The 25320-nt window shown below is 44.6% G+C and overlaps 3 protein-coding genes across 3 annotated transcripts; 1 reads left to right on the plus strand and 2 right to left on the minus strand.

The window, feature by feature from the left end:
* The first annotated feature begins 913 nt into the window (after positions 1-913).
* LOC127486269 (olfactory receptor 2L13-like) lies at positions 914-1852 on the plus strand. Its single transcript, XM_051830049.2, has one exon. The coding sequence runs from the start codon at positions 914-916 to the stop codon at positions 1850-1852; it is 939 nt and encodes a 312-aa protein (XP_051686009.2).
* Positions 1853-5873: 4021 nt separating this feature from the next.
* LOC100340117 (olfactory receptor 2L8-like) lies at positions 5874-6812 on the minus strand. Its single transcript, XM_070075708.1, has one exon. The coding sequence runs from the start codon at positions 6810-6812 to the stop codon at positions 5874-5876; it is 939 nt and encodes a 312-aa protein (XP_069931809.1).
* Positions 6813-13320: 6508 nt separating this feature from the next.
* LOC100340369 (olfactory receptor 2AK2-like) lies at positions 13321-14271 on the minus strand. The gene has a single exon (XM_002723422.3). It carries the CDS (start codon positions 14269-14271, stop codon positions 13321-13323), a length of 951 nt encoding a protein of 316 aa, XP_002723468.3.
* Positions 14272-25320: the final 11049 nt, after the last annotated feature.

The following is a 25320-nucleotide window of genomic DNA, read 5'->3' on the forward strand; positions in this document are numbered from 1 at the left end:
GGAGTGCAGTGGAGGATGGCCCAGGTGCTTGGGCCCTGCACCCCATGGGAGACCAGGAGAAGCACCTGGCTCCTGGCTCCTGCCATCGGATCAGCGCGGTGCTCCGGCCGCAGCGCGCCGGCCGCGGCGGCCATTGGAGGGTGAACCAACGGCAAGGGAAGACCTTTCTCTCTGTCTCTCTCTCTCTCACTGTCCACTCTGCCTGTCAAAAATTAAAAAAAAAAAAAAAAAGAAAGGATTTGGGAAGGGATGAGTCTCAGAGGCCAGCCACAGGGTCATTGGGCAGGAGCCCCTGGGGCCTTTGAGGGAGATCAGGAATTCAGATGTAGGTGAGGGTGGGGTAATGGAGGACCTAGGATCTAGACCTTCAGCAAGTTTCCGAGTCACGCATGGCAGCTTCTACTGTGAATGAATACATGGAGAGGTTGGGCAGTGTGGGCAATCCTGGTTCACTCAGTGCCCGTGGCCTGAGAGCATGTGGGAGGGCTGTGCGTGGCCAGGAGGCTCAGGAGGACGCTCTCTCTGTTTATCTTGACAGCCTTGGTGCTGCGGGTCAGACACAGAGCCCAGAGGCAGGTCAGAGCAGAGGTCACCAAATGATCCATGGAGAATGTGTGCTGTGAAATCCATGCATGAAGGCCATGTTTTTGCAGCAAAATGAACCTGTCTCTCAACTCCATTTCCCATGAACCCTTTGAAGCCCCTGGGTTCCCTGACTTGCTGAGGCACTTGCTAGAGGTGGTTGGACTGGGCCAAGGGTTCTGACAATGAACTAGATCCCAGTCGGCTGCAGAGCTACAGGGAAGTTCACCCCAAGAAAAGACAGCCAAGGCTCTGTTCCCTGGTTCCTCACCCCTCTGTGCTTCCCGCTGGTTTCTCTTCTTCCTTTCAGGCAGACAGGGGGTTGGCATTCATGGAGAGATGGAACCACACTTCCAGTGACTTCACTTTGTTGGGGCTGTTTCCCCAAAACCCAACCGGTGCCCTGCTCCTGTCACTCATCATCTTGGTGTTCCTTCTCGCAATGGCGGGCAACTCAACCATGATCCACCTAATCCACATGGACACCCGGCTGCACACGCCCATGTACATCCTGCTCAGCCAGCTCTCGCTCATGGACCTGATGCACATCTCCAGCACTGTGCCCAAGATGGCCTTCAACTTCATCTCTGGACAGAAAGCCATCTCCTTCCTGGGCTGTGGGGTGCAGAGTTTCTTCTTCCTTACCATGGCATGCTCAGAAGGCTTGCTCCTGGCCTCCATGGCCTACGACCGGTGCGTGGCCATCTGCCACCCCCTGCACTACCCAGTGCGCATGAGCAGGCGCCTGTGCATTAAGATGATCCTAGGATCCTGGGCCCTGGGCTCTCTCAACTCCTTGGCACACACAGCCTACGCCCTGCACATTCCTTACTGCAGGTCCAGGGCCATTGACCACTTCTTCTGCGACGTCCCAGCCATGCTGCCTTTGGCCTGCATGGACACCTGGGTGTACGAGTACATGGTCTTTGTGAGCACCAGTCTCTTTCTCCTCCTGCCTTTCCTGGGCATCACTGCTTCCTATGGTAGGGTTCTCTTGGCTGTCTTCCAAATGCGCTCACAACAGGGGAGAACCAAAGCCTTCACCACGTGTTCCACTCATCTAACTGTGGTGACCTGTTACTACGCGCCCTTTGTCTACACCTATCTGCGTCCCAGGAACCTGCGCTCCCCAGCAGAGGACAAGGCCCTGGCTGTCTTCTACACCATCCTCACTCCCATGCTCAACCCCATCATCTATAGCCTCAGGAACAAGGAGGTCCTGGGGGCCATGACCAGAGTGTTCGGGATTTTCCCTTCCCAGAAGCAGTAGTCCTGGCTGCCTACTCCCATCCCCTGTGCCCCTCTCCATGGTGTTTGAACAGACCAGACTGTTGCTTCCCAGCCCAAATATTGCATGAGCCACGTATGCAGTTTATAGCTTCTAGTGTGTTAATGTGACATAATCAACTTTAGAAACAGCTTGTGTTCCTCAAGTTCTGAATGCTACACAATTGGCATCATGTGAACTGACCCAGTGTTATTGGACAGAATGGGGATATCTCTCAGGATTTATCTGAGCTGAAACACTGTCTTTGGATTTTGTGGAGGACCTGTCAGCGGCTCACCTGATCCCACACCCTGTCCACGGTTGGAATGGAGACAGCTGTTCAGGGGCTCCCTGATCTGACCCACGGTCGTTGTGTTTAATGCAGGAGCAAGTTCATGGAAGCGACTGCTCACTAGCATAAATCCACACATAATTGTTGATTTTCCCTCCCTTGGCTTTTCAGTGGAAGCATGAAATATACCAAGTGGAAATGAAACAGACCTGAAAGACAGTGTGTTCTGGGACACGGTACCGGGACACTCTGTTTGCATTCCTCATGTTTTAGAGTGGTGTACAACTGGCATCCGAATTTAACCAATACTTTTAATTAAATGAAAGTGATTCCTACCTACTCTATATTACTGTTGAATGATAGTTTGTCAAAAATGTCAGGAGAAATACAATCTGCAGTAACACAGAGGTCACAGGTTTGGAGCTCTACCGAGGACAGCTCTCAATCTGCGCAGGGAGTAAAGCCTCCAGCAGGACACAGAGACAAATCGGGGGGCCCCTGCAGGACAATCCAAGCGACTACATGGAGTGGAAGAATGGGCTTGGGAATTAGCTTTAGAGGGAGCTGGACCTGCCACTGGTGGCTCATAGAACTGATTGGAGGGAACAGACCATATACAGGCCTTCTCTCATGGCAAAACCAGGTGCCCTCCAGAAAGCATACTGGTGTCCGGGTCTTTGTGGGGATCGCAGGTCCACAGAATTTGAGACATTACCTCTTGTGTTAGCATTAAGCTGGATCACAAGTGTTATCAGTTTTTTAACTGCTGTGCTAAGTGTTTGCCCTCATCGTTTTAAATTATGAATTTTTAATCATGGTTTTAAAAGGTTTTATGTGTCCTAAGATTTAAAATATTTTTCCTGTCTTTTTCAAAATCTTTCAATCACATGACATTTGTACCATGGGCATGAATCAGTTTCATTTAATTAAAATTATTTGTGACTTTAGCGTAACACCAAGCAAACACCAACATAGAACCTCGAGAAGAAGCAATTTCACCTGACCCCATCTTTGAAGTCAATTCAAGAAGGACAGAGAGTTCCAGTGATACCATTGCTAAGGGTCTGCAGCCATTCTCACCTTTTGGCTTTGTCCCTCTCTGTCCAGCCACTGGGATGTAAAACCAGCTATAAAGGACAGACAGACAGTCTCAGCAGGATGCTCGTCCCCCTCTCCTAGGTTTACCAGTACTCTGATAAACTTGCTTTCTCTGTTTCAGCACCTCGCCCTTGAGTTATGGCTTTTTACACAATGTACACATGTACCTGCACTCAGCAACAAAATCATCCAAACTGACGCGGCACACCTTGTTGTCTGAGGCCACGATGCAATTAGAGAATGAGGGGCAGTCCCCGTAGTGTGGGACATGTGCACGTGCAGTGAGAAGGGACCCGGATGAGACTGATGGCTCTGCTGTTGCCAGACTGGAATTCTTCACTCCATGTCTGAGCGTGCACGGGAGCAGTTTAAGGGCAGCATCAGCACACGGCTGCAGTCCAGCTGTGGTGCCTGCACCTGGGCTCCCCAACTGCACACACATGCGCATACACACATCCACATCGGAACAAACAGTTCTGGACACCACGGGTCCCAAGGGAATGGCTGTGGTGAGATCAGTGGTGATGGCAGCAGCAGGTGTAGCAGAGTGGGTGGGAGAGGCACTGGCTGGGATGCAAGAGGGCTCGTGTGGGCAGCAAACTGACTCCTGGTGGGAGGATGACTCTTCTGCCCAGAGCCCATCCCTGTAGTGTTGCTTTAACATTAACTCCCTGATCTGAATGCTAAGGCAGGGCACACCAGGGAGCTTAGATATTCGACTTTCTTCATCAAAAATTAAAATGATAAAAATTAAAAATAACTATTTCATTTATTTTGTAAATTAGAAGAAAATGAAAGTGTGCACATGACCACTGTAGTAAAGCATGGCAGGCTCTCAGAGTTCATTGCAAGTCCATGGCTTTAAAATCCACTGCATTGCAAAGAAATAGCTACAACTTCTGAAATAGAAATAAATTTTTAAAATATTTACAAATTAACAAAAGAAAACTAGGGTGGATTGTTACCTTAGTGGTTAAGACCCATTTAAGAGGCTTGCATTCCACTCAGAGTGCCTGGGTTTGGGTCCCAGCTGTGCTCTGGATTCCAGCTTCCTGCTAATGCAAAGCCTGGGGGGCAGCAGGTGGTTGCTCAAGGAGTTGGGCCCCTGCCACCTGCATGGGAAGCCAGGACCGGGTTCTCAGCCCTTGGCTTCAGCCCAGCCCGTCATGGATGCTGTGGGCATGCGGGGGGCAGGAGATGGGAACTCCCTCAGAGCCCGTATCCTTTTCAAAAGAAACAATTAAAACTGAAGGTTTCTTAATGGAAAATAATGCTTTTCATATTAAGATCCAGGTGAACTAATTGTTAATGACAAAGAAAATTTTGTAAACTAATTTACCTTGCAATGGAAGATACAGTGATGGAATGCATAAAGGCATCTGAAGCGTGCAACTACTATTTTTTTGTCTGATTTCTCCAAGTCACTCCCAAAGTGAAAAAAATCATTGAAATGGTAGTGATTAAGTTTATATTCAAATGAATTCAAGTTTGCATGCATGAAATTGATTTGTATAAAGTTAGATATCTTAAGAAAAGCTTCATTTTTGAGAATTACCAGCTATAGATGTACTAAAATATTTATTTTGAAATAATTTATCAGGGGCCGGCGCCGTGGCTCAATAGGCTAATCCTCCACCTTGCGGCGCCGGCACACCGGGTTCTAGTCCCGGTCGGGGCGCCGGATTCTGTCCCGGTTGCCCCTCTTCCAGGCCAGCTCTCTGCTATGGCCAGGGAGTGCAGTGGAGGATGGCCCAGGTGCTTGGGCCCTGCACCCCATGGGAGACCTGGAAAAGCACCTGGCTCCTGGCTCCTGCCATCGGATCAGCGCGGTGCGCCGGCTGCAGCGGCGGCCATTGGAGGGTGAACCAACGGCAAAGGAAGACCTTTCTCTCTCTCTCTCTCTCACTGTCCACTCTGCCTGTCAAAAATAAAATAATAAAAATAAATAAATAAATAAATGAAATAATTTATCAGGAATTTATCGCAATGTTTTTGAAGGGGTTGTTGACTAGAGCAGACCAGACTTCGAAGCACTAAGATCCATGACCCCACACAAAGCAAAGCCACGTCCTCTCCCAGCCATGAGAGCATAAGAACTCCAGAATCTTGGCAAACTCTACTGAATTGCGAAAAGGAAAAGTTGCCTACACTGAAGGTAGGAGGAACTGGTCCAGGAAAGCTAAATGACTACAAGGAAAGAAACAATGAATTTAATGATTTCAATTAGATTTAGTCATTCAGAAAACAGCCATCAGTCTGTTTTAGATTTACTAAAAATCAAAATGGAAAATTATCAGAAAAGAAATGGAAGGCAGAAATGATGCTGAATACCCCTTCTGTTAGGCAATTTCTATTATCATTTCTACAGGGCAAGAAATAACCTTCATTGACAACTTAGGAGTATCAGTGGTAAATAAATACATTTGATATCAACAGACAAAAACTCCATGAAGATGAAGGCTAAGTCTGGAGGCAGACACGCATGTATAGGGCTGTTTTGTCCAGGTGAGTGGTATTTTTTTCTCCATGTGGTTGTTAGTCCTTCCACTCTAGGTGGGAAATAACAGCTTCCATACACACACACTTCTGAAAGACTCTGCACTCAGTCCTGGGAACCTCGGACGAGAACCTGGTCTACACGTTCACAGGGCAGATTCTCTGAGTCGCCCTTCTCAAGGCCCCTGTCACTTCCTTGTTCCTGAGGCTGTAGATGATGGGGTTGAGCATGGGGGTGAGGATGGTGTAGAAGACAGCCAGGGCCTTGTCCTCTGCCGGGGAACGAAAGGACTTTGGGCGTAGATAGGTGTAAGCAAAAGGTGCATAGTAGAACGTGACCACGGTGAGGTGGGTGCTGCAGGTCGAGTAGGCCTTCTTCCGCCCTGCCCCTGCGTGCATGCGGGAGACGGCAAGGAGGACCCGGCCGTAGGAGCACACGATGCCGAGGAAAGGCAGCACCAGGAAGAGGGCGGTGCTCACGAACACTGTGTACTCGTAGGCCCAGGTGTCCACGCAGGCCAGGGTCAGCATGGCTGGGACGTCGCAGAAGAAGTGGTCGATGGCCCGGGACCGGCAGTAGGGGATGTGCAGTGCATAGGCAGTGTGAGCACAGGAGTTGAGGGAGCCCATCATCCAGGACGCTGTCACCATCAGTGCACACACTCTCCTGTTCATGCGGACGGCGTAGTGGAGAGGGCAGCAGATGGCCACGTAGCGATCGTAGGCCATGCATGTCAGGAGCAGGGCTTCTGCACCGCCTAAAGTCAAGAAGAAGAAACTCTGAAGGCCACACCCAGTGCAGGAGATAGCCGTGTTCCCAGACAGGAAGTCTGCAGCCATCTTGGGGACGATGGTGGAGCTGTAACTGAGGTCGGTGAGGGCGAGCTGACTGAGGAGGAGATACATGGGGGAGTGGAGACGAGCATCCAGCAGGATGAGCAGGGCCATGCACAGGTTGCCCAGCAGGGCCACGAGGAAAGCGAGAGCAGCCAGGAGGAAGAGGAGCAGCCCAGCCCCTGAGCGGGGGAACAAGCCCAGGAGGATGAAATCAGGGCACGTGTGATTGTGGTGTTCCATGAAGCGTTTGTTCAGGTTTCCCTGGAAGCAGAGTCCACAGTTACACGTGAAGCACTAATCCATTTATAATTCACTGTTTTAGCTGACTTCCTCATTCATGAAATAGTTCAGCTTTTCTATAAAGAACAGAATAGTTTGAAAAAGGCATCCCATTTTCTACCTCATAAATAAACTTTGAGGAAGCAAACGTGCATGACCACAAGACTTTATGGTATTCTGTGAATTTAGAGAATAATATATTTCCAAATGACTTTATTATGATATGGGTATTTTATTTCCCTGCAGATTGAAATGTCATCAATATCACATCTTATACTAGAAGCATATGCATAGAAATTGATGTAAATGAATAAATTATGGACTCGTATCTGAATATATTTTTATAACCCCTAAGAGTGATCTTTCTTCCATGTTTTTATGCCAAGGCTTACCTCAAGTCTGCAGCCACCTATCACTCACATTGAAAAATAAAATCCCTTTCTTGGGTGTTCCTGGCACAACAGGGCAGGGTCAACCTCTCTTAAAATCAGGGGGCATTATTTCACTCATAATTTTAAAAATATATGGTGAATTCTGATTGCCAATTTCTAGATATGTAAAGTTGTTCTCTTCTGTGCCCTCACTGCAGAGCAAAAAGCTACAAAACTCCAGGGAAGAAGCAGGAGTCGCAGCCTCCACAACCACTGCCAAGGATTTGGGCTCTCATACCTTAGCTTCCAACCTCTTCACAGGAACCATAGAAATCCTCATCTGCTAGGACCCAACCCGCCTCAGAACCCAGCTCCATTTAATCAGGGAGTGTCTTTACAGGTTAGCTCCTGAACCTCTTCCTGTTGTACAAACTCAGCCATTCCTACCCAGACTCCAGCTCGGATCTGCTTCTGAACATCACCACAGCCACACAGGTTATATACGCATTTCCTTGCACAGATCGTTGTGGTTTGGAATGATTTTAGTGCAGACGGCAATCCACCAAAGATACAGGCACCTGTCTTCCCATGCCCTGCACTGACACGGAGGCGCCCACTCCTGGGGACATCATCCACGACCCCGGCCCATCTGAAGGTGACTGTGACTTGCCCAGGGGTCTGTCTCAGGTCTGGACATGGTGCACAGCATCTGCCTCCCAAACTTTATTCTTTCTTTCAGTATTTTGCATGCATTTAAGGCTAAATAAATTCTTTCACATTTTGAAATACCATTAGAGTTCATGAATATTTTAGCACATATCCTCACTCATTTTCATTATTATGTGTAAATGGACGATGTTTTAAGAATGTAGTATAATTTGGCTGGTGCCGTGGCTCAATAGGCTAATCCTCCACCTAGTGGCGCCGGCACACCGGGTTCTAGTCCCGGTCGGGGCACCGGATTCTTCCCCAGTTGCCCCTCTTCCAGGCCAGCTCTCTGCTGTGGTCCGGGAAGGCAGTGGAGGATGGCCCAAGTGCTAGGGCCCTGCACCCCATGGGAGACCAGGAGAAGCACCTGGCTCCTGGCTCCTGCCATCGGATCAGCGCGGTGCGCCGGCCGCAGCGCGCCAGCCGTGGCGGCCATTGGAGGGTGAACCAATGGCAAAAAGAAGACCTTTCTCTCTGTCTCTCTCTCTCACTATCCACTCTGCCTGTTTTTTAAAAAAAATGAATGTAGTATAATTTGGTGCAGACATTGATCTTATTCACTGTAAAACTAGTCAAAAATTGTCTAGATAATGTCTGTCATTTGCTGTGTTTTCAGTTTTGTTGTTATATCACCCTGGGCATTAAGGAACCAAAAGATACTCTTTAAAGAGTTGTGTAGTAATCTTTGCTTTAGGTTTAAAATGAGTGTCCTGTTTTTTAAAGGGTTTATAAGTATTTGAGTAGCCCATTTTCTTTTTCAATTTTGATGGGAAAAGTATCTATCTATCCACCTATCTTTTATGTTCATCTCAGTCAAATATAATTTTCTTTCCAAGTTCTCTTGTTAAGTTAATTGCTTAATCTACTACTTAATAAATTGTAAATAACAATACTTAATTAATTCTAATAAAACTTCTCTTAACCTCTTTCAAAAAATCCCAACTTTTACGTAATAAATAAAAATGCATTTAGCCTATGCTTCTTTGTACCTCTGCACTTTCAGACTCACAGGATTGGATAGCTGAAGTCATCCTGCTGTCATACGAACAGTCATTTTTCTCGCTGAATTTCTCTGGATATTTTTTTCAGCCCCATGTGTGTCCTCACCTCTCACCCCTGTACTTGACATCTTAGGTTTCCCCACGAAGACTCGCAGCAGCCACTACTGCAGCACTTTTCAGGTGGAGATGAGTGTGTGTGTGTGTGTGTGTGTGTGTTCCCTCAGGAATGTCCACTGAGAATAAGTCAGTAATAACACAAGACCAAGGTCACGGATTGAGTTCTTCTAATTTCCTTAAATGTTTCCTAGGCATATTAACTGTGAACTCAATGGAGAATTTGATATATTTATTCTGTGTCTTCCAATATATCTCAAAACTGTATGGAGTCATATATTGTAACATTTTAATTCAGTAATTACATGCAGGAATGTGTCTACATATATTAATTTATTTGTCAGCTGTGATTTTATTGGTTAGCCAGTTTAGTACATTAAAGTGAATGTGATAAATTTAATACAAATATATTCCCAGAAATTCTTACAATATTGAGTTGGGGAATAATTAAAGAATTAGGTACTATTCTCATTATGTCAAAAATCACTAGTAAACGATTAAAGTATTTTTTAAGTTTCAAAATAGGTAATAAAAGGATAGCATTAATCACTTTGGGAGATACTAGTTAGAAACTATCAAACATTATACATTTTTTATTACAGATAATGCCCTGAATGGTCTTATATTTTTCCCATGGTTTCCAGTAATTGAATTACTGGTGTGTTTTTCTTGGAGAAGTGCCTATTGGTACAGTTTAACCTTTCTATTCCCTAGCTTTTTTGCTGTGGTAAAACACACATCACATAAGTTTGCACAGTAATTGTGTGTGCTGTTCTATTCCATGACATTAGATGCATACCTCTGTGTGCTGGTCAGCACCATCCCCCTCGCCCTGAACCAGGGCCTCCTGCTGCCCCCGCCCCAGTCCTGCTCCCTGTTCCTCAGTCCGAGCTGTGGGAACCACCTCTTCTGAGCGCTCCTCCACACAAAACAGGACTCATTCACTTGGGAACGTGCTCTCCAGTCTGGCCTGTGTGGCAGCACGCGGCCACAGAATGCTCCACAGCACTGACTCGTCACATGCTCTCCAGTTGTCCTCTGGCACTTGGATCCTGTCCACACTTGGGCTACCGTGGGTCACAGTGCTATGAACTGTGTTTACAGTATGTTTGAGCACTGGCTTTCAAGTCTCATTTACACCCAGAAGTAGAATTTCTGGCCATAGACTAGCTCTGTTTTAACACTTTGAGGACACACCATGCTGTTTTTCACAGTGGCTATCATTTAAAATCCCCATCAACAATGCACAAGGACCCCGATTTGTCCAAGTCCTGTCACCTGTGCCAGCACTCATTGTCTCCTCTTTTTTTTTTTTTTTTTTTTTTTTTTTGATAATAGGTTTCCTAAAGGGATGAGGGTTTATCTCATTGTGGCTTTCATTTGCATTTCCCTAATTGCTCATAAATTGACCATCTTATCATGAACTTGTCCACTGTGTATATTTTTAAAAAGATTTTATTTATTTGAGAGGCAGAGTTACAGACAGTGAGAGACAGAGAGACAGATAAAAAGGTCTTCCATCTGTGGTTCACTCCACAAAGGCTGTGGTGGCCGGAGCTGTGCTGATCCAAAGCCAGGAGTTAGAAGATTCTTCTGGGTCTCCCGTGAGAGTTCAGGGGCCCAAGGACTTGGGCCATCTTCCACTGCTTTCCCAGACCATAGCAGAGAGCTGGTCGGAAGAGGAGCAGCCATGACTAGAACCAGTGCCCATATGGGATGATGGCAATGCAGGCGGAGGATTAACCTGCTGCGGCACAGCGCCAGCCCCACTGTGTATATTCTTTGGAAAAATCTGTAATTAAATCCTCTGCCCATTTAAATCTTTTTGACCATTGTTGGTACTAAGGTAGAGTTACTTATATAGTTTGGATATTTGTATGTTGTCCGTATTAATTACAAATATTTTCTCCAATTGCATGTGTCATCTTTTCAATCTGTTGAAAGCGTTCTTTGAGGTACAAACATTTTTAATTTTTATGGATTACAAGTTAACTATTTGTCTTTCATGACCTGTGACTTTGATATAATCCAAGAAATCATTGCTAAAGTCAGTGCAATGAGTATTTTTGACTGTTGCTTTGCAGTTAGTTTTGAAATCAGGGAGGATAAACTGTCCTACTTTAATCATTGTAAACTTGCTTTAATGCTTTGATTGAGATTTAAAATTAATTTCAAGATATCATTTTCTATTTCTGTAAAAAGTAGCATTGAGATTTTTATACAGATTGTATCGAATTTGTAAATGATTTTGAGTAGTGTTGTCATTTGAACAACAGTGAGTGTTCCAATCCATGAACTTAGGATGCCTTTCCATTAATTTATGCATGTAGTGGGCCCCATGCTCCTATTTAGATAACTTTGCCCAGGTGGCTCTGAGACCACAAAGAGTCCCCATCCTGAGATCTGCACGCTCCAGCCATGCGTGTCCTTGCTGGGTCTCAGGGAGAAGGAAGAAGAGGAGGGCAGAGGAGTTCTCACAGGCCGAGTGTGCACCCCGTGCCGACCCACCACACCTCCAGATGGCCTTCAGACACCTGGCAGGGGCAAGCTTGCTACTTCATTTTCATTCTGTGAGTCAAAGTGGAGTGTTTTGAGATTAGATGATTCAATTACTGAGAAACAGTAAACTAATTCATAGTGGTCCCTTTCAGAAAGCAAAGTGTGAATGAAATAAAAGTGAACAGAATCCAAAGACCTGGAAAATCCCAACACAGGCACCAAGCCAGCGAAGTCCTCAACACAACACACAGCCGTGGCAGATGAAACCACAGACAATCTTGCAGCACTGGTAAACACCGGCTCCGAGGCATGAAGGGAAGTCTAGACAAATAATCTGCCAGTATTTAACTACAGGGAAAATTCCTGTTGTCTTGGGAAGCCCCAGAAAGTTTAGAAATGTGTTGATTTGGTCTAGTTTTTTATATTTCTAAACATGAACGTTGGCTTCCACATGTACAGAGGAATCATCAAAATCGTTAACAAGGGCGTGTGCTTGCCGCAGAACTTGGCTCTGTGTGGCCCCTTGAGCCTAAGGAGCATCAGAAAAAGCCTGCTAGTGTACTTGGCCATGCTAGTGAGGGCACCTGGCATTAACCATGGCAATAGGCGGTGTTGGCATACAGAGCCACACTCTGATGCCACTGGGTCTGCCCCTCCTCTGCCCCACGAGTTCCAGGGGCTCCACTGTTTGAAAAGACAGAGGAGACAGGAAATGATGCCTCTTGCTCTGTCCCAGCGTTCACTGCCCAGAGCTAATCACATGGCTGTTACTAAAATCTCATGGAAATATGGGCAATCCGGTGTCTGTGAAGCCTTGCCTTTGATACAAATGCTTTATATAACACCAAGTCAGTGCAAGTAGTTACTATTAACAAAATGGTATCGAGTATGTAGTTTTCTTTCTTTTTTAAAAAGATTTATTTATGTATTTGAAAGTCAGAGTTACAGAGAGAAAGAGAGAAGGAGAAGCAGAGAGAGAGAGAGAGAGGTCTTCCATCCTCTGGTTCACTCCCCAATTGGCCACAATGGCTGGAGCTGGGCCAATCTGAAGCCAGGAGCTGGGAGCTTCTTCTGGGTCTCCCACATGGGTGCAGGGGCCCAAGGACTTGGGCCATCTTCTGATGCTTTCCCAGGCATAGCAGAGAGCTGGGAGGTCCCCATATGGGATGCCAGCATTGCAGGCGGCTCTTTATCTGCTATGCCACAGTGCCGGCCCCTATAATTTTCTTTTAAAAATTATTTATTTGAGAGGGACAGCTACAGACAGGGAGGGGGAGAGAGAGAGAGGTGCTCCATCTGCTGGTGTACTCCCAAATGACTACAATGGCTGGATCTGGGCCGATCTGAAGCCAGGAGCCTCCTTTGGGTCCTCCATGTAGGCATGGGGGCCCAAGCACCTGGGCCATCCTCCCACTGCTCTCCCAGGCCATTAGCAGGGAGCTGGATTGGAAGTGGAGCAGCCAGGACTACAACTGTCACCCATATGGGATGCCAGAGTCATAGGTGGAGGCTTAACCTACTATGCCACAGCATCAGTCCCTTGGTATGTAGTTTTAAAAGGGTTGCAATGAAAGTAAATTTTCTTCTCTCTCTCTCTCTTTTTTTTTTAATTTTGTGCCTTTGTCCTGAGACAGAGCACACTTTGCTTCCAAGTGAAAAGATGTCACTCAACATGGATGGAGAGGTAGATATGGGTGCGTGGTTAGGTCAAGAAAGGTCACAAAGAAACACCTGGTGGACACCTTCTGTAACCTTGGGATCCCCCACCCCGGCTCTTCACATCTGCGCTTTCATACATGACAAGCACTCCCCTAGGATTCTTCCCAGGGCCCCCATCACATCCCTGTTTCGAAGACTGTAGATCATGGGATTGAGCATGGGAGTCAGAATGGTGTAGAAGACAGATGCTACCTTGTCTTGGCCTGAAGTGTGGGAAGAGATTGGCCTCATATACATGAAAATGATGGCACTGTAATACAGGCTGACCACCATCAAGTGGGACGAGCAGGTGGAGAAAGCTTTCTTCCGGCCCTCGGCAGAAGTCATTTGGATGATGGTGATCAGGATGAGTGAGTAGGAGGCGAGGATGGCTGAGAAAGGGATAAGGAGCAGAACCGTGGTGCTGATCAACACACCCATCTCATAGGCAGAGGTGTCCTCACAGGAGAGACGCAGGACACCAGGAAGTTCGCAGTAGAAATGATGGATCTCTCTGGGCCCACAGAAGGGGAGTCTCATGGTGTAAACGGTGTGAATCAAGGCATTGACAGCTCCACTCGCCCATGAGCTGGCTGTCACCTGCCTGCAGAGGGCCCAGTTCATGAGGAGCGGGTAGTGAAGAGGTTTGCAGATGGCAATGTATCGGTCGTAGGCCATGAGGCCCAAGAGGAGACACTCAGTTCCACCTAACGCCAACCCCAGGAAGATTTGCGTGCCACAGCCAGCAGCAGAAATGAGCATCCTGTGCAGCAGGTAGTCAGACACCGTCTTGGGGATGATGGCGAGTGTGAAGAGGATGTCGATGAGAGAGAGCTGCCAACAGAACAGGTACATGGGGGTGTGGAGCTGCGGGTCCACCAGGATCAGCAGAATCAGGAGGCTGTTTCCAGTCAGTGTGACAAAGAACATCACAGTGATGAGGGCAAGGAGACAGAAGTGGGCGGGGCTGTACTGCAGCAGGCCCAGGAGCACGAATTCTGTGCCGGTGCAATTCTCCAAACATGGCATCCTTGGGAACGCCGCGCAGCTCCAAAAGAAAAAGCACGTCAGTATGGAAACTGTTTTCCAAATCGTATGGGACTGTTTGAAGGCTAACCCTTTAAAACCAGCATTGCTGATACCACAATATTTGGAAAAAGTTGTGACTACAGATTTGACTTGACCAAATGTCGCTTGTCTTGTTTGGATTCATACTCTAAAATGTGAAAGACTGATGTTTAATGTATTTTGAAGATGGGGTTGAATGAAGGGGTCTCTTACTCATGCCCACCAGCACTGTTGGCCATGGCTGCTGGTGGAACACTCCTGATCAGATTGGCTTCCGTGGCTTCACACCTCGGACTCTAGAATAAAGCAGAGCTCTGTTAGCACTGGGCATGGTGACCTCGCTATGGACACATGTGTGGGTAGGCAGAACTGATTCTCCTCCGTGGAGCTGGTGTTTTGTAGATGTTCCTCTGACTTCAGATAATTACAGGTTTCTCTATATCACGAGTGTTTCACACTCAGTTTCTCCACAGATGTCACTCATTCTTTGGGCCATTCACCCCACCTCAAGAACAATCCTGTGGAATTTTACCCTTGGTGATGAAGAAAGGAGGCATGGGCCCCACAAGAGGTGCTCCCATTGGAAGTCCTCCATGTGCTGCAACCTGAGGACAGTTAGAGCCCCACTGCAAAACAAGACAGGCCTTCCTCCAGCATGTCTGGTGCCGCTGCCCAGGCCAGGCTCCTCAGACACACTGCAGCCCCACTGCCCAGGTCGAGCTCTAAACTCCTCCATCTCACATTGCTTTAAGAAACACTCTTAATCCTTCTCTTAGTGGTAAAGCAAAGCTTTACTTTGTGGAAGTCAGAGTTTGACAAAGATGTATTATCATTTGTCAGCCCATCATTTAGCACAGTAAGGCACACTGCTGTTTCCTAGATAATTTTGCCCACTTTCTGACTTAATGTTGCCCTCTGTTTTCTGGAATTTCATACATTGTAAGTATCACATTATAAATTATGTTCTGATGGTTTGCAAGGTGGGGAGGAGAGTAGTTTGTGTGGAATGCTGAATTAAAAAACATATTTTCATGTTAAATCTTCATCAACAATTTATTCCATGACCTGTGTTTGCTTTTAAATATGGAACACCATACACTGGATGATTAACACAGACAACCCTCCTACCAAAAAAGAGAAAGAAAGAAAGAAAGAAAGAAAGAAAGAAAGAAAGAAAGAAAGAAAGAAAGAAAGAAAGAAACTAAATAGCAGAGGAAGTTGATGACTATCTATCATCAGGATAAATAGTATAACCAGAAAACAAAAATAAAATAACAGCTATAGGATTTACCAACATCATGCAACATGGCTGATTACCTGGACATCAGAAAAAAATTAGTGAGGTGGTTTTTAGTTCACATCCAACAGGTTTTTCTTCTGGATATTGCTATTTTTAGTAAACTAGAATTAAAATAAACCATAGTTCATGTAATGCAAATACTATTTTTATGTTAACATTTCGTGCTACAAATCTCATGTTTGGGATGAATGACAAATCTTGACATAAACATGCCTTTTCTCACATGTCTTTCCATCTGGATCTTCCACCTTTTCCCACTCATTATTTGCCCAAAATCTGCCAGAATCTTCCCAAGGTGTAAGCAAAGCTTCTAGACCCACCGCCAACTGACCACTCCAGTCCCTGTAACACCAACCTTCATATTCTATAGTGGTGTGTCACCATGGTTACAATGGCCCTTGATATGTCTGCTGCCTTGCCCCTTCCATTCCTGTGGGTAATGCCTCACTTATTTCTAAACGTCTTCTCTCTGTAACTAGTATGCACTCCAAACATCAAATTTTTATCCTATTCTTATTTATTCGTTCACAGAAATCAGACATGATTAAATACATAGGTAATTACATGTTTGTGGAGGGAGCTGGAGTGTAGAATCACAAAACATCTGTCTTCCGTTCCCTGTACTTACCAGCTAAGCTTGTGTCTTTGGATGAAATCACGCATTCTGAGCCTCTGCTTTGTTACTAACAAAATTGAGATGATGGACAATCTATTTCATATTTTCCTTACATGAAATATGTGAAAGGGCAATATGCACTTTTAAATTGTTAAGTTTTAAATGAATGAAGCAATACTATTAAATTGCATTTTTCTTAGGGTAACAGGCAAATTGACTAGCTCCAGATCTAACCGAGAAAATTAAATGGTCTTTGTGGTACCACAAAGCACATTCTCAAGAGTGAATGGTGCCTTTTGGCAAACAGGTGACTGAGTAATCGACGTATCTTTCCTTTACAGCCCTTCTCACTCCCAGGAGCCAGAGCCTGTTCACGTTATGGCGTTTACTGTATCAGAGCCATCACTGTCATCCTCCTCCTGTAGCCACTAGAAGAGTGTGAACATGGACGGCCTGTGCTGCAGCACCCAGAAATGTTTCCTCTGCAAGCACCACGAAACGGCAGCCACTGTGTGCACAGAAGATGCTGTCAGCAGAAAGTAGGGTAAACGCTGTGTTTGTAACCCCACTCAGCCCACTGTGGGCTGCTGATTTTATGCAAGTTTATGTTGTGGGCCCTCACGTCACCCCCACCCCAGCACGATGAGATGATCAGGTGATCGGATGATGAGCCCACCCTCAGAAAACACTGTTGACCTCTGAGCTTCTTCAGGGTAGTAGATGGAGCACAGTTAAGGCTGCCAGCATTTGCATTTTTCCTGTTTATCCTCATTATGCACCCCAAATCCTTAGGGCTGGTTATTTGCTTCCTTCCTCCTCTCCCTCTCTCTCCTTCACTTCTCTTTCCTCCCTTCCTCTCCCTTCCTCTCTCTCTCTTTTTCTTCCCTCTCTTCTTCCTTCCTTCCTCCCTCTATCCCTCCCACCCCCCTTCCTTCCTTCTTTCCTTTGTACTTCCCTATCGCTTTGCATTTCATTGGGTCTTTCAAAGTACTAGATTTAATTTCAAAGTTTATATAACCTGGGAATTTTCTTTTAAGTAAAAATATTCATTTTTGTTAACTTAAAATGGAGGTGATACCTCACACAGTATGAAAAAATCCATCCAGACAATAAGAAAACTTGAAATGGTTGATTCATGTGCCCATTGGATTTCTAAGCACTATACTGTGCTTCATATGTTGAATGATGAATGATGAATATGGAAGATAGAATCTAATTAATGTAAGAGTACAACAGAGAAACTGTGGAGTGGCAGTGAGTATTTCAATAGGACTGGATCTCAACAAGGACCTAGAAAGGCAACAAGCAACAAATGCAAAATATATTAGGAGAAGAGAATTTTGTAATAGCTTGCTTTCATAAAGTGTTTATTTAAAATAGAATAATGTACATTTGGTCGGAGAAATTCAAACAAAGTTTACTTTCTGCAAATGATTGTTTTATGATTCACAATTAGACTTTCATAGCCACCTTAACTTTGAAGCTGATAAGATTCTACTACCTTATCACTACTTGGAGAAAATTGCCCAGTTTTAATGAAGACATAAAAAGACAATACGCTAAATAGAAAACCAGAAACAAGTTTTGATCCCTCACTGACACTGTGGTGATGCAATTAAAATGATGTTCACTGGAGTCCTCGTAGATGCAGCCACACGAGGAAGAATCTTTGTTCACACAACAGAACCATCACACCTGTAAGATCTCAAAAACAGCCCCAAGCCTCTGACGCCCACCCAAGGATGTGTGTCTGAAATTTAAGTGATGAAATCTTCCATAGTTACATATTTTAAATTATGTGTTTAGAAACATCCATTTTATAGCTACTTACTTACCCTCAAGGTGATTAATTGGTGTCTCACAAAGACCAGGAAACCCACCAGATACACTTAGCACCTTGTACTGGATCACAAATGGAATGCTTAAGCTAAAGAAATAGGTCTTTCAGTAGGAATATTTTCCGGTATAACTGTCTCATGTGTCACCAGGAAATAAATACTAACCAAAGCAATCTAAATCCAAAGGTGTGTGAGTGTGGGGACTTGATTCTTCTGGGGATTGCATCATCTCAGCTCATCTCACGGGGAACCTCTTCACAGTGATTGGAACTCACGAGTGGGGGCAGCCATGGGAAGCTAATTACCTCCCCACCCTCACTCTCCCAAGAGAAAGAATTCTCTTATGTTGTGAGGGCCCACAACATAAACTTGCATAAAATCATCAGCCCGCAGTGGGCTGAGTGGGGTTACAAACACAGCGTTTACCCTACTTTCTGCTGACAGCATCTTCTATGCACACAGTGGCTGCCGTTTCATGGTGCTTGCAGAGGAAACATTTCTGGGTGCTGCATTAAATAAGATTTGAGTAAATCAAAAGAAACTTGGATATGTTTACAGGCATCAACACAATTATCTGAAAAATCTTTAGATCTCAAGAAGACATTTGTGAGAAATTGGGTGGGGTTTCCTAATTCTCAATGTTATGCTGAAGTTAAATTGATGGAAACATTACATAAAAGTTATCAAGACCATTTAGTTGGATCATTTAAAATGTTATGATAAAACACCAGTAATGGTGGGGTTGGAAACTGGTGTGGTAATTAAGATACTGCATTGGGTTGCCTACATTCCAAATCAGATTGCTTGAGTTTGAGTAACAGTTCTGCTCCCACGTCCAGCAAACCCTGGCAGGCAGCAGGTGATGGCCCAATATGTTGCCTCCTCCCACTAACGGAGGAGGCCTGGATGGAATTCCTGATGCCCAGTATTGCCTGGCCTGGCCTCATTTATTGTGAGCATTTGAGAGAGAAAAAAAAAAGGTGGAAGATCTCTCATTCTCTCTTGTCAGCTGAATAAATTAAACACATTTTTAAGTCAAAAGAGTAAATTTGAAATTGGAATTCGTACCGACTATGGTTCACTCAAAATAATGATGTCTTCAATTAAAATGGTTAAAAAATAGAATAAGTGTTCAATATATTGTTGTTCCTTTAAAATATAATTTATAAGGTCCAGTTATATGTGCCCTGGAGAAGGGCAAAACTCAAAAGTTTAAGTCTGGTTCCTTGTGAATGTGCATTGTTTTTGCACTAATGTAAAGTTGAAAATCATAAGGCCTGTCATCTTTACGCTGAGGACCATATGTTGTACATATAATCAGATTGTGCTGTGTTATCAAGTGACAAGGTGAGAAGTTCAGAAAGAGGACTGGAAAGCAACTTGTTTTATACCTGAACAACAACTATGAATTCTTTATTAAAGTGACATTTCAGTAGATGCTTCAACTCTGACGTCTTCATGTTAATGATTGAAAGATTGAGGATGGCCAGGAGGTGGCGCCAGCAGGAGGCCGTAGGTCACTGGGAGCGCAGTTCTGGAAGCAGACTATTTGAGTGCAAATTCTGCCTAACTGCTTTCTCTCCCTTCCTGGCTCACCAGGCGATCATTTTCCCCCCACACACACCGAGACTGGGCTCCACCAGACACCAGGCGTGGGCTACCCAGTTCTGAACCACATCCTCCAAATGGGAAGCTGAGATAAAGCTTTCTTTCCTAACAAACTCCTCTCGCGCGTTTTAGTGACGGTAATGAAATGTGGATTCACACGGACAGCCACATTCCACATGGGAGCACTTGAACCCATGCCTGACTCCACTCGTGATTCCAGGTTCCGGTCAATGCAGGGACAGCTCAAACACTTGCGCCCCTGCCACTCACCTGGGATCCTGGGGTTGAGTTTTCCACTCCGGGCTTCAGCCAGACCTGGCCCTGGTTGGGGTGGACATTTGGGGACTGCACAAGCAGAGGGCAGTGCTTGCGCTTGTGCTTTCTCTCTCAAAATATGCAAATACATAAATAAATGCATTTTTAAAAGATACGGAATGTCTGAGTGGATTGAAAACCAAGATCCAAGCATATAGTTTCTATCTATAAGACACTAAATTTATTTTTCACTTTTTTAGTTTATTGTGTATAATTCACATATAAAATAAGATACTTTGATATGCATGTATGTAGTGTATATAGCATAATGACTGCTAGAGGTAAACAATGAACAAGTGCTTGTGTTCAAATATGTATCCCTTTTTTGTGAGAGTACCAAATCTTGACAAATATCCAGATTACTCCCTGTAAACATAAGAGTGGGAATAAGAGAGAGAAGAGATGTATAATTTGGGACATGCTCAAGCTGACTTGCCCCAAATGGTAGAGTTAGAAACATACCAGGGGATTCCAATTCAATCCCATCAAGGTGGCATGTATCAATGCCATCTCACTAGTCCAAGTGATCAATTTCAGTTCACAATTGATCATAATGAAAGGACTAAGAGTCAAAGGGAGCACATAAACAAGTCTAGTACCTGCTAACACTAACCGATAGAATAAATAAAGGGGAGAGTGATCCAACATGGGAAGTGAGATACTCAGCAGACTCATAGAATGGCAGATGTCCTAAATAGCACTCTGGCCTCAGAATCAGCCCTAAAGGCATTCGGATCTGGCTGAAAAGCCCATGAGAGTATTTCAGGCATGGAAAGCCAAGACACTCTGGCAAAAGATCTCTGTGAGTGAGATCCCAGTGGAAAGAACAGGTCTTCAAAGAAGGAGGTACCTTTCTCTGAAGGGAGGAGAGAGCCTCCACTTTGACTATGACCTTGTCTAAACAAGATAAGAGTCGGAGAACTCAGAGGGCTTCCATAGCCTTGGAAACTCATGACTGGAGCATAGGGAGATTACTGATGCCATAGACAGGAGTGTCGATTGGTAAAGTCAACAACAGGAGTCACTGTGCACTTACTCCTCATGTAGGATCTCTGTCCTTAATGTGCTGTACATTGAGATTTAATGCTATAACGAGTACTCAAACAATATATTTCACTTTGTGTTTCTATGCGGGTGCAAACTGTTGAAATCTTTACTTAATGCATGCTAAACTGATCCTCTGTAAAAAAAAAAAAAAAAAGAAATTATCAATTCCCAACTTGACTCTCACTGGGATTAAACATGACAGTAGGTCTGATCTGATTTCATCATCATTTAAAAAAAATCATCTATTATTTTTCACTTTATGTTTCTGTGTGGGAGCGAACTGTTGAAATCCTTACTTAATGTATACTAACCTGATCTTCTGTATATTAAGATAATCGAAAATGAGTCTTGATGTGAATGGAAGGGGAGAGGGAGTGGGAAAGGGGAGGGTTGTGGGTGGGAGGGACGGTATGGGGGGGAAGCCATTGTAATCTATAAGTCGTACTTTGGAAATTATATTCATTAAATAAAAGTTAAAAAAATCCAGATTACACTAAAATATGACTAGCTGTTGTCATCATTCTGTGCATTAAGTATCTAGATGTGTTTACCTTTCACAACTGAAGCTTTATACTCTGAGCGACACCTCCCCATCCTCCTCATCTATTGCAATATACTGGAATTTTGTAGATTCCACATGTAAGTGATCACATGTGACTTTCTCTGCATCTAACTTCTCACACATGGCACACCAACCACACAGCTTCCTCTAAGTTGTCACAAACAACTGTGTTGAATAAATTTCTTCTATTCATTTTGGTGAGGGTTTTTATCATGAAAGTAGGCTGCGCTGTGTTGAATGCCTTTTCTGCATGTATGGAAAGTACCACGTAGCTTTGAATTCATTCTGTTAATGCTGTGGGTCACACTGTTGATTTGTACATGATGAGGCTACCTTGCATTCCAAGAAAAGTGGCATTTGGCCTTGGTGTCTGATCACTTTAATGAGTTGTTGAACTTGATTTGCCAGTATTTTATTAAGGGTTTTTACAACTTTGTTTACCTGGCACATTGACCTGTAGTTTTTTTGTGACATCTTTGGGTAGTGCTGGTATCAGGGTGCTGTTAGCCTAACAGAATAAGTTTGGAAATATTCCTCCTACTTCTGCTTCTCATAAGAGTTTAAGAAGGACGGTGCGAATTCTCATTTGACTGTTTTTTAGAATCCAAATCTGAAGCCCTCTGTACCTGGACTTTTTCACGCTTGCTAGATGATGTTTAGTTATTACTCCAATACCTTCCTCTGTGTGCCAACTGTCTATTTCTGCTTGATTCAGTCTGGGTAGACTGTACATTTCTAGGAATTTCAGTGTTTCCTTCAGCTGATCTAATTTGCTGATATAGAAGTGTGCACAGTAGCATCTTATAATCATTTTAATTTTGGAGAAATCTATGTTAACGTCTCTCCTGTTTTTTTTTCTTATTTCACTTCAGTCATCTTTTTTTCTTAGACCAGCTAAGAGCTTTTCAATTTCTCTTCATTTTTGACAAAAGAACCTTGCGCAGATCAACACTTTTTCTAGTATTTTATTCTGTTTAATTTTTTGTTCAGATATTTATTACTTTTATCATTCTGCTAATTTGGTGTTTACTGTTTTCTTCTTTGCAGAATGGGAAAAGCATCAAAGAATGGGCTCCTACCATCCACGTGGGAAACCTGGAGGAGCTCCTTGCTCTTGGCTTCAGCCTGGCCCAGCCCTGGCCATTGCAGCCATCTGGGGAGTGAACCAGAAGATGGAAGATCTCTCCCTGTCTCTCCCGCTCTCTCTGTAACTCTTACTTTCAGATAAATAAATATTTTTTAAGGATTTATTTTATTTATTTGAAGGACAAAGTTACAGAGAGAGGTAGAGACAGAGAGAGAGGTCTTCCATCCGCTGGTTCACTTCCCAGATAGCCACAATGGCTGGAGCTGTGCTGATCCAAAGGCAGGAACCAGGAGTTTCTTCCAGGTCTCCCATGTGGGTGCAGGGGCCCAAGGATTTGGGCCGTCTTCCACTGCTTTCCCAGGCCATAGCAGAGAGCTGGATTGGAAGAGGAGCAGCTGGGACTCCAACCGGCACCCATATGGGATGCCGGTGCTTCATGCCAGGGCTTTAACCCGCTGTGCCACAGTGCCGGCCCAATAAATATTTTTTTAAAAGAGAGAAAATGGCAACTACCTATCTGTCTTTGCTGGAGCCAGTCTGAGTGTTTATGTGAGTTACATGACTGATTGAACAGTTTGCTGGAAAAGCTGGCTTAGACAACCTAAATTCAAAGAAATATAGCATTTTGCCAAAATAATTACTTGAGTAACTGTATTATTTTAATGAATTTATTTACATCTGTTGATATATGGAGAAACCTAGCAGTAGGGGAAAGAAAGTGGTTCTGTGGGGAGAAATCACCAAGGTCTGTCTTGGAAGGGACAAGGCCCCTGCTCGCGTGGACCGGCCATCTGAACGCACCCAGGGTGACCTGACTTTTTCTGACTCTAGTTTCCAGGCCCCTGTATTTCTGTATGGGAGGAGAGGCTGGCAGGGAACGTCACATTGCAGAGTGTGAGGGACATTGATTTTCTAATGCACTGCTGATTACATAGTGGAAGGCTCCCTGTGTTTGAGCTACCATTCCTACTCTCGGCCTCGAATTTCTTGCCGCTCTGTGTCAGTCGCTATGTATTTTCTGCCCGAAAGTTTTATGCTCTCCTCAACCTCAGTGGAACTCTTTCTGTGTTCTGTTAGCCTCCTGGCAGTTCCCACTGCTGCTGCTGCTGCATATTCGTCTGGAGCTTGAAGATCTCAGAGTTCTGACTCACGGTGTCCACCTTCCTCAGGTCTGTTCCGCCGAGGCAGGATTTTCTCCTGCTGATGACAGCAATGACTTGGCTCTCAGCTTCACCACCCTGATCAGATCCCAGTCAGGACTCTTGGGAAAGCAAAAAGAGGCTTTAAAAATGGACAGCATACGATGCGTGTACTTTTAACACCAGTGTCTGTAGTGAACTTTCAACTCCTAGAAATAGCTGCATATGCTATCGTGGCAGAGAATTTTCCCTTCTTCTCCTAGTGCAGCCCACCAGGGACAGGAGGAGGCTGCAGGACAGAAGCAAGCCAGAAAAACCCCGAATCACTGCAAAGTCTTTTCTGCTAGGCAAGAGTCGTTTATTACATGTCCACATACTCCACATCAGCAAACATGATTTCAGGAGATAATTTAATGATGTATTCAATAGTCTCATTTGATTTTCTCAGCGAGGACAAGGGTCGTACCTGTTCTTATTTCCACTCTCGCCATCGGAATTCGGCTTCGTCATGAGAGCTTCTTGCTCTGCTGGCTGGGACCAATTCATTTTAATATTTTGGTGCCATATTTCATGCCCAACTACAATATAGTATAATGTCAAATTCACCAAAACTTAGTTAACATCCTTGATGTTTTAAATTATCCCATTGTGAAAGGCAAAATAATGTTTCATCCATTAAAGCTTTAAACGATCCCTTCACATGTAGTTAAACATTTGGTGATGTTTATTTAATACATATTTAGTTAATATGCTATAATAAAAATAAATCAAGCATTTGCCACAATAAACTGTGATTTTTTTTTAGCTTTTGGTATAGTCATTTAATTGAATTCTAAATAGGAACATTTATTTATTTTCTTCATTAAAATATTGGTTGTGGATCAACTGTGCCTGAATGTGTGTGTGTGTGTATGTGTGTGTGTGTATATATATATATATATATATATATACATGAAACAAGATGACTTCAGGATATTCTTAAAAACGATAATTTTTTTTTTGACAGAGTGGACAGTGAGAGAGAGAGACAGAGAGAAAGGTCTTCCTTTGCCGTTGGTTCACCCTCCAATGGCCGCTGCGGCCGGCGCACTGCGCTGATCCGATGGCAGGAGCCAGGAGCCAGGTGCTTTTCCTGGTCTCCCATGGGGTGCAGGGTCCAAGCACCTGGGCCATCCTCCACTGCACTCCCTGGCCACAGCAGAGGGCTGGCCTGGAAGAGGGGCAAGCGGGACAGAATCCAGCGCCCCGACCGGGACTAGAACCCGGTGTGCCGGCGCCGCTAGGCGGAGGATTAGCCTAGTGAGCCACGGCGCCGGCCCTAAAAACGATAATTTTGATTCTAGCAGAAAGTAACTTGATTTCACTGCAATCATGTATACATACATTTTACATGTATGTATGTGTGTGTTTATGTATGTTTCTCACTTTAAAAGGCAGAGATGTCAAAGCAAGCTCAGTGATGAAAAATGGAGACTTCAAGTGGAGTTTATAGCACCTG

Source organism: Oryctolagus cuniculus, chromosome 6, assembly GCF_964237555.1.
Source record: "Oryctolagus cuniculus chromosome 6, mOryCun1.1, whole genome shotgun sequence".
NCBI lineage: Eukaryota > Metazoa > Chordata > Mammalia > Lagomorpha > Leporidae > Oryctolagus > Oryctolagus cuniculus.

Bases quoted from the DNA above. Each gene is read 5' to 3' on its own strand.
- LOC100340117 (XM_070075708.1), bottom strand. From the start codon at position 6,812: ATGGAACACCACAATCACACGTGCCCTGATTTCATCCTCCTGGGCTTG.
- LOC100340369 (XM_002723422.3), bottom strand. From the start codon at position 14,271: ATGCCATGTTTGGAGAATTGCACCGGCACAGAATTCGTGCTCCTGGGC.
- LOC127486269 (XM_051830049.2), top strand. From the start codon at position 914: ATGGAGAGATGGAACCACACTTCCAGTGACTTCACTTTGTTGGGGCTG.